We start from the raw sequence: 17,177 nt of genomic DNA, 5'->3' as shown, positions 1-17,177 counted from the left end.
AGCACTAGATCAGCAGCTGGCACTTAGTGGACCCCTGAGAACTCTTTACCAGATAAATGAATGGAATATGTTAAGCCATACGTTGGGGGACCAGGGAATGAGCCCTGTAGGGAGATGTATATCCCAGATCCCCAGGCATTCACAACACAACAGAAGAGAACAACTGCTTATTGGGCACGGAGTGCCCTGCTCTGAACGGGATTGCTTTACTCACGTCCTCTCTCTCTCTCTCTCTCTCTCTCTCTCTCTCTCTCTCTCTCTCTCTCTCTCTCTCTCTCTCTCTCTCATCATGCCGGTGACTTGCCAGGGTGTCACACACTTAGGAAACCGTCCCACTGGGCCCTGCTTTACAAGGTTGCCTGTGGTCACAAGGGCTTTGAAAGCAACCCGGCGTGTGCTCAGACAGCCAAGGAGACCCTGTGGTTTACAGAACAGCTTGTTGGTGGTGTCGTCCTCAGTGACCCTTTGTTTTGATTTGTCTTTTTGGTTCTTGTTCTGGCTTTACTTAACTGTCATTCAGTGTCAGCCACCCCGGCCTTCCTAAATACCAAAGAACTCGGCCATGGCAGAGGAAAGGGGGGGCGGGGGGCGCGCTGCTATGAGACAGCCTGCTCATCTCAGAAGTGGGATTCTGACAATCCTCTGCTCAGCCTCTTCTCACTCTTCAGCTCCCTACTGCAGCCTGCCTAAGGCTCCACTCCATGGCTTCATCCTGGGCCAGACAACCACCCAGCCGGGCGGCTCCATCCACTTTGGCTGCGACACAGGCTACCGTTTGGTGGGACACAGCATGGCCATCTGTACCCGACACCCCCAAGGCTACCACCTGTGGAGTGAGGCCATTCCTCTCTGTCAAGGTGAGCAGCAGGGCTAAAGCAGCAGCCAGGTGGCTCAGCTCCAAGTCACCTTGGGCTGGTCTCAGGAGCCGTCCGGGCCACATGTGAGTCTCCCAGGGCTTGGGGATGGAGTCTTTCCTTCAGCAAACATTTCCTTCAGCTTTGGGGATGACAGGTGCACAGTGTTTCCAGCACCACAGGAGAGGTGGTAATGTAAGACATTAAGTGACAGGAAGAGGAAGTGCTGTCGGGGTGGGGGGGGCGGTGTCAGGAACCTCACGGTAAGAAAGGACCTGCTTCTTCCTAGCAGTTAAGAACTCCCAAAGGCAGGGAGACATGGGGTCTGGCTCCTAAACCAAATGAGTCAAGCAAGCCCCTGAGACCTGCCATTCAGTTTGCACACATTACCTTTTAGAATTGATGGGGGCTTTTCCCTTTATAAGAACATACGTTCTTGTCATGATGAAATACCTTGCTCTGTATAATCTGTAAGCACTAATAAAAAATAAAGTCATAGGGGCTGGAGTGATGGCCCCATCAGTAAAGTGTTTGCCTTGTGAGCATGGGACCTGAGTTTGATCTTGCAGAACCCGTATATATAAGCCAGGGGTAGTGGCATGCTCTTGCGATCTCATTGCCTGAGTGGTAGAGACAGGAGGATCTCTGAGGCTTCAACCTGGCCTGCTTGGTGAGCCCCAGGCATAAGATGAGATGTTACCTCAAAAACCTAGGAGCAACAGTTAAGGCTATCCTCTGGTTTCCACATGCCCACACACACAAAGCACATCTGAACACACATACATATATACACACAAAAATTAGTATACTTCCAGACTAGGAATCTGAAAAAGTAGGAATAACAAATAGCACAAAGGAAAAGAGTGAAAATGAACTATAATTCTGCCCTGAGATCACCACTGTTAATAATTTAGTATATCTCTTTTGGTCTTCTAAATACCAATTAACATCTTTCATACAATTGCCATTACTTCCTTGTTATTGTTGTTGATGGCTGTACAGCATTATGGGAAAACTGACACTCAGGTGTCATCCTGCTGTGGGTTATTTGAGCTTCTGTTATGTTGTTACTATGTAGCTGTAATTCTATCTCTATGAGCATTCCTATTTATCTCCTCAAATGGAATTCCCAGCAAGGAGATTGGTGGATCACAGCACACAGAGACTTTGCAGCTCTTGATGCCTTGTGCCCTGTTCAGATTTTTTCCTCATGAACGCTTCTCCCAGCAGCAGTGAAAGTGCTTTTCTCTGAGCCCCAACATCATGTGTGCACTGAAAAAAGAAGGAAAGGATTGCCCACTGTAGACAGAGAAGGCACTGCTGTTTGATTTTCTATTTCTTGGTTCCCAGTGTGTTGACATCTTTAATGACATCTGTCAACTCTGACTCTCACAACCTCCTAACCCATATGGGTCTGCTTTGGAAAAGACCAAAAATGTGGTATTAATATTCTACAGAGGGACTGGCTGTCACACACGGTAGATATCATTGGCTTCAGTCTCCGTGTCTCTAGCCACATCAGCCAGGACAACTCTATTCCAGAATCCATTTGGAAACTTCCAAATGTCTGATCTGTTAGGTCCCAACCCCCACTCTCTACCCTAAGCTTTCTTCAGGCCCTTTCTCTGAGCTGCTGTACTCTCTGGAACCCACATTCCACAACTAAGAAGTCAATGCCCCCACTTACTACCCAGTAGGCTTGCCTCACTTCCTCCTCTATGGCAATGAGGGTTCTCTGGAGAGCATACACATAGTCCCATCAAGGCTGGGCATCACGCCATCTACATGGGGAATAGGTTCCAAAAAGCCAGCTCATGCACCAGGGATAGGTCCTGATCCCACTGCTGGGGGTCCATAAACCGACCAAGCTGCACAACTGTCATCCACATGCAGAGGGCCTAGTTGTTCCCATGCAGGTTGTCAGTGCAGAGTCCGTGAGCTCCCACAAGCTTGAGTCAGCTGTCTCTGGGTTTCCCCATCATGATCTTGACCCCCTCCCCACCACTCATATAATCCCTCCTCCCTCTCATCAACTGGACTCCCAGAGCTCAGCCCAGTGCTTGGCTGTGGCTCTCTGTATCTGCTTCCATCAGTTACTGGATGAAGGTTCTGTGATGACAATTAAGGTAGTCACCAATCTGATTACAGGAGGCCAGTTCAGGTACCCTCTGCACTATTGTTAGGAATCTTAGCTGGAGTCATTCTTGTGGATTCCTGGGGGTGTCCCTGGCACCAGATTTCTCCCTAACCCCGAAATGGCCCCCTCTATCAAGATATCTTTTTCATTACTCTCCCCCTCTGTTCCACCTCCAAGTTCCCCTCTACCCATCCCCTCCCCTTGGCCCCACCCCACCCTCAGTTTACCCAGGAGATCTCATCTATTTCCCCTTCCCAGGAAAATCCATACATTCCTCTTAGGGTCCTCTTTGTTACCTAGCTTCTCTGGGGCTGTGGAGTGTAGCTTGGTTATTCTTTGCTTTACATCTAATATCTGCTTATGAGTGAGTAAATACCATGTTTGTCTTTCTGGGTCTGGGTTACCTCACTCAGGATGATTTTTTTTTTCTAGTTCCATACATTTGCCTGCAAATTTTATGTCATTGTTTTTTGTTGTTTTTTTAAATCACTGAGTAATACTTCATTGTGTAAAGGTACCACAATGTCTTTATCCATTCTTTGGTTGAGGGGCATCTAGGTTGTTTCCAGGTTCTGGCTATTATGAATAATGCTACTATGAACATAGTTGAGCAAGTGTCCTTGTGGTATGATTGAGCATCCTTTGGGTATATGCGGAAGATTGGTATAACTAGGTCTTGAGTTAGAATGGTTCCCAATTTTCAGAGAAACTGCCATATTGGTTTCCAAAATGGCTGTACAAGTTTGCACTCCCACCAGCAGTGGAGGAGTGTTCCCCTTACTCCACATCCTCTCCAACATAGGTTGCCCTTAGCATTTTTGATCTTAGCCATTCTGACAAGTGTAAGATGATATCTCAGAGTCATTTTGATTTGCATTTCCCTGATAACTAAGGATGTTGAGCAATTCTTTAAGTGTTTATCGGCCATTTGAGATTCTTCTGTTGAGAATTCTCTGCTTAAATCTGTACCTCATTTTTTAATTGGATTATTTGGTATTTTGATGTCTAATTTCTTGAGTTCTTTATATACTTTGGAGATGAGCCCTCTGTCAGATGTGGAATTGGTGAAGATCTTTTCCATTCTGTGGGCTGCTGTTTTGTCTTATCGACAGTGTCCTTTGCCTTACAGAAGCTTCTCAGTTTCAGGAGGTCCAATTTATTAATTGTCCATCTCAGTGTTTGTGCTTCTGGTGTTATATTCAGGAAGTTGTCTCCTGTGCCAATGTTTTCAAGACTACTTCCCACTTTCTCTTCTGTCAAATTCAGTGTAACTGGATTTATGTTGAGGTCTCTGATCCACTTGGACTTCAGTTTTGTGCAGGGCGATAAATGTGGATCTATTTGCATTCTTCTACATGCTGACATCCAGTTATTCCAGCACCATTTGTTGAAGATGCTTTCTTTTTTCCATTGTATAATTTTTGCTTCTTTGTCAAAATCAGGTGTTCATAAGTATGTGAATTTACATCAGGGTCTTCGATTCAATTCCATTGATCCACCCGTCTGTTTTTATGCCAATACCCTGCTGGTTTTATTACTAGAGCTCTATAGTAGAGCTTGAAGTCAGGAATGGTGATACCTCTGGAAGTTCCTTTACTATACAGGGTTGTTTTAGCCATCCTGGGTTTTTTATTTTTCCATATGGTGTCATTACTTTTGCTTAGCGGGGTGAATAGATTAAACTCTAGGTTACAAATAATGTCATTCTCAAGTCTGAAGGCTTTGTTCAGTTTTCTTTGGATGCCTAACACAGGTGAGGGGAAGGGTCCGCCTGACCCCTCCTTCACCCGCTTCCCCTCTGCCTCCCAATGTCTCTTTCTGACCCTTTGTTTCTCTTCAGCCTGAAGACTTGTGTCTTTCTTCAGCTCCTGGAAATGTTCGTTTAGGATAATTCTGTTAACTCAACCACTTTCTCCTCTCTTTCTGGAGCTCTAAACAGTTGGACATTGGACCCCTCAGACTCATCCTTCCCATTTTCAGTCCTTTTCTCTTGTTTTCAGGCTGTCTTTTGGGTCTTTATTCTGGAAAATTTTTATTTTTAATATCCAGTCCCTTTACTTCATGTGTATTTTGACAGTGTGAAGGAGTCCTTCCTCTGATGTTTTTCTTCAAAGCTCTCTCTTCTCATTTCATGAATGTCGAGTGTCACTTAGTCTCAGGATACTACTGCCTGCCTAGTTCAGCAATCCCTTATCTCCCATTTCTTGAACTAGCTCTGTCTCCTGAGGGGGGTTTTCCCTGTCCCACCCTCCAGGTGTTTAGTCTCACTGTTATCACATTGACACTACTGGTTTTCTTCATCTGTGTAGTAACCTTTGATTGTCCATATTTAAAAAGTAAAAGCTAAGCCGGGCGGTGGTGGTGCACGCCTTTAATCCCAGCACTCGGGAGGCAGAGGCAGGTGGATCTCTGTGAGTTCGAGGCCAGCCTGGACTACCAAGTGAGTTCCAGGAAAGGCGCAAAGCTACACAGAGAAACCCTGTCTCGAAAAACCAAAAAAAAAAAAAAAAGTAAAAGCTAGGGAGCAGGTGGTTGAGTTCCATTTGCCCCTGAGGTTTCTCCTGTGAGTAAAATCTGGATGTGGGTGTACAGCAGGGATGAGCAGACAGCTTTCATGTGGAGAGACCCTAAATTCCATGCGGCAGCTGAACCTGACAACCTGAGTTTGACCCACAAGGTAGAAGAAGAGAACCACCTCCTGCAAGTTTTCCTCTGACTTCCCCCATGCATGCAAGTGCACATGTACACACACACACACACACACACACACACACACACACACACACGTTAATTAAATGAAATGTAATAAAATTTTTATTAAAAAGAGCATCCCTTGGAATACTAACCCGCACCTTGGTACTCCTGACTCTTTCAAGGGACTCTTGTCCCCACACCTTGAGGAAGAGGGGCACCTGGTTCTTTCCAGCAAGCAGAGACTTGAATGCCTTCACACCGCACCTGTGGGGCAGAATGGAAGGAAGTCTTCCCCGAGGCTCCGGGCTGCAGGCTCCGGGCTGCAGCCTTTTCCCTGTATTTAATCTGTGAGCACAGTTCCTTCTCCATCCCATCCTCCGGTTTGTCCTTTCTGAGATCTCTGATGCCGGTTCTCCTGTTGTCTTTCTTAGTAGGGCCTTTTGTGTTGGTTGGTCTTTACTCAGGTTTTTGAGACATGATGGGAAAGATGAAAGTGTAGTCTCAGGACATCTCGGGTCAGAAATGCTCACGACGCCCTTTCTCCTCTGCCAGCTCTCTCCTGTGGTCTCCCCGATGCTCCCAAAAATGGCATTGTGTTTGGCAAGGAGTACACCGTTGGGACTAAGGCTGTGTACAGCTGCAATGAAGGCTACCACCTCCAGACGGGTTCTGAGGCCAGCGCCGAGTGTCTGGACACCGGCCTGTGGAGCAACAGCAACGTCCCCCCACAGTGTGTCCGTGAGTCCCGGGGCGGTGGTGGCAGGAGGCAGGAGGAGTTGGGCACCCAGCTGAGGAGACTCCTGTGAGGAGTGGGCTTTGAGCTCAGTAGAGAGCTGAGAACCTGTGGGGTGTGTTAGAGGACTCAGGGAGGATGAAGGTGGGTGTCTACTAACTGTGGTCCCCATTGCGAGTTACTCTCAGGACACTGAAGGACCATCACGCTCTGGGGTGTTTTCATAAACCACCACAGCACTTAAAATGACCAGAAAGCTGCATGAATGTCCCTTGATCACAGAACTCGAAAGTGACAATTTGGTGATCAAAAGATAAGTAGACAACCTAATGGACCATATTCAGTCCAATGATACAGGTTTTGATTTTGTTTGCTTCATTGAAAATGTACGCGCGCGCGCACACACACACACACACACACACACACACACACACTACTTCAAGTTTTATAATCAAGAAAATTTTTTAAAATATCCATATTTCTGTCTTTTCTGGAAAAAAATATAGAGATCTCCAGCTAGGGATGCACCTCAGTGAGCAGAGAGCTTACACAGCATAAACTGAGGGTGGTAGTTTCTGGCTGTAATTCCAGGAACCCACAAGTGAAGGCAAGACAATCAGAATTTCAAAGCCACTCTTAGCCTGGGCTATTTGAGAGGCATCTGAAAGAGAAGAGTGGGGACAGTTCTGTAATCTGACCAAACGGAGTGTGCAGTCCACAGCCAGTAGCCGACACGGGGAAAACAACAGTCTCATTACTATTTTACAGATCTGTGCTCCCCCACCTGCTGCATCCTCCTCCCCAACTGTAGCTAGAGTTTTCCTGCCTGGCCCACAGTCAGGACAAACTCTCTCACCTGCCAGTCCCACAGCCACTCAGACCCGACCAAGTAAACACAGAGACTTATATTATTTACAAACTGTATGGCCGTGGCAGGCTTCTTGCTAACTGTTCTTACAGCTTAAATTAATCCATTTCTATAAATCTATACCTTGCCACATGGCTCGTGGCTTACCGGCATCTTCACATGCTGTTTCTCATCGTGGCGGCTGGCAGTGTCTCTCTGACTCAGCCTTCCACTTCCCAGCTTTATTCTCCTCCTTGTCCCGCCTACACTTCCTGCCTAGCCAATGGCCAATCAGTGTTTTATTTATTGACTAATCAGCAACACATTTGCCATACAGAACATCCCACAGCACTTCCCCCCTTTTTTTTTCAAAAAGTAAGGTTTTAACCTTAACAAAGTAAAATTACATATATTTTGGGAATTTGGGCGTAGCTTCTCTTACTACTTCCTGCTGGAGGGGGCGCTGTATCTTATGGGGACATAAAGAAAATTTTAGGATCATGGAGTAGTCCGTGAGGCTGTATTGTCTGAGCCAGATGCCTTCAAACCATTCTGGATGTTGGATCATCTGGGCCATGGTGTCATCGGAGACCTTTCAGGGGGTCTTGGCTGGTCAAACCTGATGTATCTTAATCTGGAACAAATCCATAGCCTCTGGCTTTCTGTGGAAACAAAAGCAGAAACTCCTTTCCAAAGCAACATATCCTTATATTCAAATTTTGAAGTCAAGGTACCTTTAAAATATACATTTTGGCATAACTCAACAGCTTTTACAATCAAATGTTTTTCTGCAGTTAAAAGTCCCAAAGACAACACAATGCAGATTCTCTGTGTAATATCCATTTTTACGTGGCTTATTTTTTATACTACCTTTACTGTCTCTTTAAAGACTTTATTTTTTAAAACTATGTATTTGTTTCTATAACTCTATATATCATCTTTTTTGTCTCTTTCAAGCCTACGTATCTTTTACACACATTGTAAACTATTACATCTGAATCTGTCTTATTGTGAATCTATTGCTTTAAACTGCAGCAGCTGTAGCTGCTGGCTCCGCCCACCTCAGCTTCCTAACATGGTGGTGGTAGTTTACCACCAGCTCCGGGAGCTATCGTGGGTCTATGCTTTTATCCAAGCAGCGTGTAGCCCAGAAACCTCTTTTTTTGTTTTGTACCTGCAAAGGCTAAATCCACCACACAGCTTAATGTGCCACTTGCATAGGCCTCATTCCCGCCATATGGCGGCAGGTCAGGGCGCATGCTAGGAACCCACAAGTAGCTCAAACCAGCAGCTGCCACTCATTTGAGAGAGACAATTAGGAAGCTGTTTTTAGCTCCGTTTTAGAATCTTTTCTCAGATTTTAGGTGGAAACTCTTGCCCCACGTTGGACGCCATTTGTAGCTAGAGTTTTCCTGCCTGGCCCACAGTCAGGACAAATCTCTCTCACCTGCCAGTCCCACAGCCACTCAGACCCGACCAAGTAAACACAGAGACTTATATTGGTTACAAACTGTATGGCCGTGGCAGGCTTCTTGCTAACTGTTCTTACAGCTTAAATTAATCCATTTCTATAAATCTATACCTTGCCACGTGGCTCGTGGCTTACCGGCATCTTCATATGCTGTTTCTCATCGTGGTGGCTGGCAGTGTCTCTCTGACTCAGCCTTCCACTTCCCAGCTTTATTCTCCTCCTTGTCCCGCCTACACTTCCTGCCTAGCCAATGGCCAATCAGTGTTTTAGTTATTGACTAATCAGCAACACATTTGCCATACAGAACATCCCACAGCACCCAACCCTCTCCATTCATTCATAAACCCAATGTTCCTGGATTCATCATTCCCGTGCTGGGTTCCCCTAGTCCCTTGTTCTATACTCTTGTGCTGTCTTCCGTCATCAATTAGCTGATTCTCGTCCCTGCTCCTTGTCCCCCCAGCTGTGACCTGCCCTGATATCAGCAGCATCAGCGTGGAGCACGGCCGGTGGAGACTCATCTTTGAGACCCAGTACCAGTTCCAGGCCCAGCTGATGCTCATCTGTGACCCTGGCTACTACTACACTGGCCAGAGGGTCATCCGCTGCCAGGCCAACGGGAGATGGAGCCTGGGAGAGTCTATGCCCACCTGCCAAAGTAAGCCCAAGTAGGACAGAATGGGCCCGTTTGCATGGTACTTCCTACCTGAACTGTCTCCTACATGGAGTAGATAGAGGGGTTACCCCCAGCAAGTGCAGCACACCTCTTTTTGGATGCTCACCTAGAATCCAGGGCTGGGAAAAGGCTTGCTTCTTAGCACTATATCTTCTTACTAAAAGCTCCTTTTTCATAAGCCTCCAGCGCAGCCTGCACTGATTAATTCATTCATTAGGGCCCAACTATATGCCAGGTGCCAGAGAGGTACAAAGATCGAAGCGTGTGGCCTGCCTGGGGAGATGGCTCCATGGGTAAATGGCTCACCATGCAAGTATAAGGACATGAGTTAAGTGGGTTGTGGTAATGAGTGCATCCGTGATCCCAGCACTCCCGTGGCAAGACCAGAGGCAGAGACAGAAGAATATCTGGAAGATCAGGAGCCAGCTACCCTGGTGTATGTGGCAGAAACGAGACTCTGTCACACTGGAAAGTGGGAACAGACACCTGAAGTTTCCCTCTGTCCTCCACACATGCAGTGTCACATGCACATGTGCGCACGCACACACACACACACACACACACACACACACATAGACACACACACACACACACACACACACACACACACACACACGTGCGAGCACATGCACGGACGCATACAACATAATTTTAAAAAACAGAGTGTGGCTTCGGCCTGCTAGAAGCTTACTTACAGTCTACTAGAGAGACAAGGCGAAGAGGCAGGGATACATGTGTGATAAGACCTGCAGCTGGGTCTGTACAGGAGGGAAGAAGGTAGAGTGAAGGACCACCTAAGTCTGTCTGCCTCCTCTCCATTGCTAATTGCTTTTCTTTGATCCTTTGAGTCTCAAAGACCAGTCGCGAGACCTAGGTGAATTAGTGTGTGTTCTTGGGATTTCCTACAGGAGGGACGGACAGGAAAGCATGGTCCTATATGCTGTAACACCATGTTAATTGGCAGAGTAGTGGTCATGAGTGTGGAACAGCCTCACTGCAGCACAGCCTTGGTGGCCAAACCTCACCTTGTACATCAGTCAGAGGCTATTGGCATGCTCCCTTGAGAAGGACTGTGAGGCTACCACTGTCCCAGCAGAAAAGGACAAGAGTGGTGTCACCGTCTGCCCTGAGCACACCACAGACTCACCATATCTTCCTTACCATGGCTCCATCTTAGCCCCCTGTGGAGTTCTTAACAAGTACGCAAGCCTGAGCCTTGTCTCCAGAGATGGAACCTAGGTTCCCAGGGACACATGTTGATGGGGCAAGCCAGTGTCAAGGTACATTCTGGTCACACTCCAGGAGAGGAAGGCTAGGCTGTTCTTGGCTTTGGTCATTATTCGCTTTTATCTTATTCAGCACGTGTCTCATGTCCCTATCTTGGGGCTGGTTTGTTGAGTATTTTATGATCTTTTCAGTCATCTCCTGTGGAGAGCTCCCCACACCTCCAAGTGGGCACCGCATCGGAACCATGTCTGTCTACGGGGCAACTGCCATCTTCTCCTGCAATTCCGGATACACGCTGGTGGGCTCCAGGGTGCGGGAGTGCATGGCCAATGGGCTCTGGAGTGGTTCTGAAGTCCGCTGCCTTGGTGAGTGGTCCCCCAGCCCCACCCCACCTGCCTACTCTCAAAATGTTCTTACTCCAAGCACCAACTTTCAGGCATCCACTGTGACTGAAGCTGAGGACTAGCTTCTCTTGGGGAACTTGAAAGAATGAGACCAGACTCTGGGGGTTCACACTCTAATCAGAAGGTCAACCCACTCACCTAGTTAGCCCCTAGGATGACCAGTACAGCCTGGCCTCCACCCTATAGAGACACATTCTTATAATGCACCGAAAATATCCTTTATATTATATATTAGAGAATTATTTTGAATGTATCTATATGTATATATGGATGCACATTATAATACACACATGCGTATACACTAAGCGAACAACTAGCTTATGAAGGAGAAAACTTTCATTGCTCCCGGAGCTGATGTACTCCCTGACTGAGCCTTATCTAAGTTCTTTCTTCTGTTACTATTTTCTGGGCTCTTTCAGTTCCCAAAGAGAGTCTCAGCCAGATGAGCCTAGCAGGGCGGGTTGGGTGATCTGTCCCTGGTACACACTAGTGACCTCCAGGGTACAGAGGTCATGGCCAGTAACCACTGTCTTGGGCACTTGTTTGGGATGCAGTTATGAGCTACTGCCACCCAGTCAAATGAGCCGAAGGAATGCCAGGAAATGACTGCGCCCACGCTTCATTCTAACTCACTGAGGTGACCCTCAGAAAGGATGAATTTGGCCAGGCATCAGGTCTTGCATGGTGGTCCTCAGCAGGATGAGCTGTGATGGCTTTAATTAGGCTATGATGCTCACTAGACAGTAGGTACCCAGGGGACGGCCCCTGGGTTAGCTCTCTAGCACTATGACAAAATACCTGAGTTAATCAATTCATAGAAAGGAAAGATTAATCTTGGCTCACAGTTCTGGAATTTTCGGCTCATGATCACTTGGCCCCCAGTGTCTTGGGACTACGGGGAAGCAGCACACCATGCAGAATTGGGGGCAGAGGAATTATGCTTCATGGGTGTGACCTAACTCCTCCCCACCTCCTAGAGACTGGGCACCAAACTTCCAACACATGAAGCGTTGGGGGACTTACTCAAACCGTAGCAACCCCAGAGAGTGGGGGGAGTGCTGAGCTCCACCTGTGCACAAACACCAAAATAACTCAGAGAGGCTGGTCATTTGGACTGCAACTTTGGCGTTAAGGGTCACCAAGCCCACAGTGCCCTTCCTGTCACATCTGGGGTTCCTGAAGTCACTCCTGGATCACTGTTCTCCAGGGAGGGTGGGGAGATGGAGCATGGCTGAGTTCTTGGTCCTTTCTCTCCCACCCCACCTAAGCTCTCCACCACTTTGTAGAAGTCCCTCTTTGATTGACTCTCTCCCCCCATCCCACCAAAGCCGGACACTGTGGAACCCCAGAGCCCATTGTCAACGGGCACATCAATGGGGAAAACTTCAACTACCGAGGCAGCGTGGTATACCAGTGCAGCGCTGGCTTCCGCCTCATCGGCATGTCTGTGCGCATCTGCCAGCAAGATCATCACTGGTCGGGCAAGACCCCTTTCTGTGTGCGTAAGTACGTCATCCACCCCCCAGCCACAGAGCTCAGCGTCAACACGGACTTCCCCCTTTACCTCGTAGCCAAAGGTTTTCTATATCCTTTTTGCCCCCAAAGATATGATCACTCCATCATTTCTTCAGGTCTCTGTCATTAACTACTTTTTTATTATTCCCTTGTGATTTCTTCTGATTTACTTTTTTTTTGTTCATTTTCTAGTCTGTTTGCAAATTATATTACACACATGCATAAACAGCAAGCAGATGACAAGCATATACAAATAACCCCATTCATCTTCATTCCTTCATTTCGTGTTATTTTTATGGTTATAAATATTTGGAGCTATAAAATTCCTTCTGATCAACTGTTTTAATTATATCTCATACATAGTAATAATACATGCTTATTCTTAGCAGCTTTTTAATTTGTCATTAATTGCCCCCTACACCTGGAAGATTTTAATAGAATAAATTTTTTAAATTTCTAAGTCAAAGGGTCTTTTTTGCTTTTATTTTATATTCATTATGAACAATAATTTTGTTTCTTGAAATTTATTGATACTTTTCTTGTGAATAAACAGTTGATCAATTGCTATGAATGTTCCATGTGCACTGCAGAAGAACAGCATTGTGGGTAATTCTGCTACACATACGGACAGGTGTATTCCTAAGACGTACTTTATGAATTCTGTCCTCTATGTTTTTACTGTATTTTCCCACTTGAGCTATTTTCTTTGAGAGGCATGTTTAAAGTTTTCTGTTATCAGTGCATTTGCATTTTTCCTTACTTTTCCTGAGGTAGTTTCCATGTCATGCGGTGCATATATATTCATGACTACTGTAGCTCTGTTGCAAACTGTGACGTCTCAACTTTAAAAGTACCTTCTTCATGACTTTTAATATGTTTTTAGCTTGAATTTTACTTTTCTTGATCTCAGACTTAGAATCCCAACTCTCACATTTTTTTTTTTTTTGTGGCACATCTTTGACCATCCCTGAATGGCAGGCACATCTATTAACTTGCACTCTTGTGCACCAACATGAAATATCTTCCTGTTCACAGGTTAAAGTCTTTCATATAAGTTGATATGTCTTACATGTTCGGTCCTAATTCTCTTGTGTTTTCTGTCATCATGATGTGTTACTCTCTTTGATATTTGGATCTTAGTTGGTACACTGAAATGCCATCAGTTCCCCATGTTTCTATTCAACCCTTTATTATCTAGTTTGTCAATACTAAGTATCCTTGAACTTTCAGGTAATGGCTACACAGCCTGTTCCTCTTTCTTCATTCTCAGGGGCATGTCTTCTATTCTGTCAGGGCTGGGAATGTTTATCATGTACTTTATAAACTATAATTCGATTGCTTACTCCCACTTTCACTTTATTCTTGGACCTACAATTAAATTCATCACCAGCTCTGCCAAAGCCTTCCCAGTTACTTCTCAGCAGGGTCAAGTTTAATCTTTAGTAGACTCTTCGGTGCAACCCTTTGCATAGTAGTCTCAAGTTCCTCCATGGTTTGTTTTTGTTTTTTTCTGTTCTGTTTTGTTTTGTTTTGTTTTGTTTTGTCTTGTGTGTATATGTGCTGGTGGTGGTGGTGGTGGTGGTGGTGGTGGTGAGTGTGAGTGTGTGTTGGTGGTAGTGATGGTGGTGGTGAGTGTGTGTGTGTGCATGTGTGCACATGCACCCTGTAGATCAAACCCATGACCTAGTGTGTGCTAAATAAGCACTTTACCACTAAGCTGCATCCCCAGCTTGGTATTTTAGGACCAGGTCCCCTTCTATAGCCTCAAATTTGCAGTCCTTGTCCATCTACCTCCTGAATGCTGGTATAATAGGTCTGTACCAGCACACAAAGGGATGCTTGCTTGTTTAAAACTCTTTTCTACCCCTTGTCATTTGAAAGGCAGCTAGATTGGCCATAAAATCCTGGATCACAAGTTATTTCTTTGATTTTCTAAAATATTCTTCCATCATAAATGTTTTGGTGTATGTTACTGCATGTAAGCACACATTCGAGCATGCATGTGTTTCACCTTTTTAATGTGAATTTTAAGCATATTTTAGTATACATGTCCATAGGGAAATGATGACAACTGTCAAGTAAATTACAATATCATTTCCTTTCCTGTGTGTATGGGAAGCATGCTGGCAGTCTACTCTCTTGGGAAACGTCCAGTGTACAATACAATACTGTTAACTGCAGACACTGTGCTGTGCACTGGACTCCTAGACTTTACTGTCCTGTGTTGCTGCAGCATGGAGTCATCACAGCAGCATGTCCTTTCTCCACTCTTCCCTGAGGAACCACTGTTCTAGGCTGTCTGATCATTCAACCTGGAAAAGTGGATTAGCTTCACACCCACACACGGGTGGTTTTCGGGGAGATTCTTGTTATTTTTCACTTTGCCCCTGAAGTCTAATATTTCTCCTAGGGCTGAATGCTATAAGACAGCTTCCCTGGATATCCTGTAGGTCTCTGAATGCATCCATTCTGCTCTTATTCCTCAAGTGTTCTCTTAGATTACAGTTTTCAGGTCTGGCTCAGGCCTGCTGTGCCCAGTGCGTTCATTCTTCTGCGTCCAGGCAATGTATAGCCGGAGGCAGTCCCTGTCTTGGTTGTTGCAGACCTGAGTTTTCTGTTCTCTTGTTTGTTCTTGTTAATTTGCATTTGGAGGGATTTACATGAGCACCATTATCTTCTGCTACCTACAAGTAATTTGAAAAATTCTTCACTTTTTAGAGTTCCCTAAAGTGAGCCTTTATGTAAAATGCAGGGGTTTTGTTCTTAACTTTTGTTATAAAGCAAAGTTTTGTTTGTAATTGCTCCTCTTTATCTGGCTCCTCATACATGGAGCAGGCCACTAAGATAAGCAGGCTGCTCCATAGCAATGTCTAAAACCAGCCTTAACAACCGCCTCAGTGTTGAGTTTACAGAAAGTGAGACCCAGCCATACCCAGTCACCCTTCCAGATGTGTCTACACAAAACACATGTCATTGCACCCAGGAGACTCACATGAAAATGCCAGACACCAGGGCCTGGGTAGAGAGTGCCTGACCAGCCTAAGTCCCATTAGATTTGAGTCAAAAACATGGGTATTGGGATAAGAACTCGGGCTTTCATCCCCTGGCATAACAACAGGAAAGATTTATTCTGGGCTCCAGGTTTCAGACGTGTCCGTCCATCACAGTGGGGAGGCTGTGGTGAAGCCCTGAAGTTCACATCCCAGCAGCCAGGAAGCACAGAAAGGAGACAGGAAGAAGCCAGGGTCCCAAGGACAAGCCCTTGATGTTGTACTTCCTCCTGCTAGACCCAGCCTCTTTCTTTCCACTATCTCCCAACTGCCTTAGCGTTATCATTCCACCAAGGGATTACTAATCCGTTCATTGGGTCGGAGCACCGCCATCTCATGTCTGGGCACACCTCCCATCAAGGCATGCAGACATGTGCTTCTCTGATCTCCCAGGCATTTCTCCACTCAATCAAGGTGACAGTTCGAGTTAAGCATCACGACTGTCCACTCTAGTCACCCTCTGTTCTCTCATTGGCAGCAAAAGCCACGACATTTGAGTCAAGTTCTTCCCCAGCATTTTCTCTATTCCAGCCAGAGAGAACCTCCTCATGAAAAGGAGCCCTGGTCCTGAGCCCTGCTGCCAGGAGATGCAGGGCAAGAGACAGGAGGTCACAGCAAAGCTCTGGAGCAGGTGGAAAGCACAGGACTCTAGGGGCAGAACGGTGCACAGGAGGTGGCGATGGGAGGCTGTTCTGCTGTCCCTGGACAAGGCCTGCAGCCTGGGAGTAAGGGGGAGGCAGTGAGCTAGGGCTGCAACAGCAGAAGACGGGCCTGGGTCACCAATGAGCCCACAGGCTGGCGCCTTTCCCTCTTTCAGACGATCTTGGGAGACGTGGGATTGTCCCCTTGGCTCTATCTGTGGCCTCGTGCTGAGCTGTGCTGGTCTTTGTTTCTGACCCCTCCTCAGTCCCCTTGCAGGCTTTTTGGTCTGTCTGCCCTGAAAAGTTGGGGCTCCCGAGGTCGTCATGCTCAGCATTCACCTCACTTCTGAATGAAATTGGATGGCTTTTTAGCTTTGGTGAGGGGGTCGTGATCCTTTGCCCAGCTGGTACAAAGCTGGCAAATAATACTACCTGTCAAGTGTGCCCCTGCCTATCCCACACCCTCAATAATCTAGCCAAAGTCTGCTCTCCCTGGAGACCGGCACAGGACAGGCACCATCCCAGGTGAGAAGAGGCTGACTGGGGGTGTGGAATAGTAGGCGGGCTCACCTGTCTTCTGTTCCGATTGCAGCGATTACCTGTGGACACCCCGGCAATCCAATCAACGGCCTCACCCAGGGCAGCCAGTTCAACCTCAACGACGTGGTCAAGTTCGTTTGCAACCCAGGATACATAGCCGAGGGGGCTGCTCGGTCCCAGTGCCTGGCCAGTGGGCAGTGGAGTGACACCCTGCCCACCTGCAGAAGTGAGTCACCCCTCCTGCCCTGCTGTCCTCCCCACCACCCCATGAGCATCTGCAGCCCAGGGGGACAAGCCGTGGAATTCGGTCCCAATGTTACTTCCCTCGTGCAAGGAATCCTTGAGGCAGAGAAGGGTCCCAAATGGAGACAGTCAACCCCTAGATACA

The 17,177-nt window shown here is 46.7% G+C and overlaps 1 protein-coding gene across 1 annotated transcript in view; it reads left to right on the top strand.

Moving 5' to 3' along the window:
* The window catches only part of Csmd2 (CUB and Sushi multiple domains 2), a 573,936-nt gene that overhangs the window by 518,116 nt on the left and 38,643 nt on the right, over nucleotides 1–17,177 (top strand). Inside the window, 6 exon segments of the mRNA XM_052718591.1 lie at nucleotides 669–857; nucleotides 6,238–6,423; nucleotides 9,200–9,394; nucleotides 10,831–11,004; nucleotides 12,372–12,545; nucleotides 16,842–17,015. Of these exon segments, the coding sequence (XP_052574551.1) occupies nucleotides 669–857; nucleotides 6,238–6,423; nucleotides 9,200–9,394; nucleotides 10,831–11,004; nucleotides 12,372–12,545; nucleotides 16,842–17,015 (1,092 nt within the window).

This window comes from Peromyscus californicus, unplaced genomic scaffold (genome assembly GCF_007827085.1).
Source record: "Peromyscus californicus insignis strain IS unplaced genomic scaffold, ASM782708v3 Scaffold_5__1_contigs__length_169319896, whole genome shotgun sequence".
In the NCBI taxonomy this organism is placed as follows: domain Eukaryota; kingdom Metazoa; phylum Chordata; class Mammalia; order Rodentia; family Cricetidae; genus Peromyscus; species Peromyscus californicus.
Note: the sequence above shows the minus strand (reverse complement) of the source record. Positions and strands in the feature narration are given on the sequence as shown.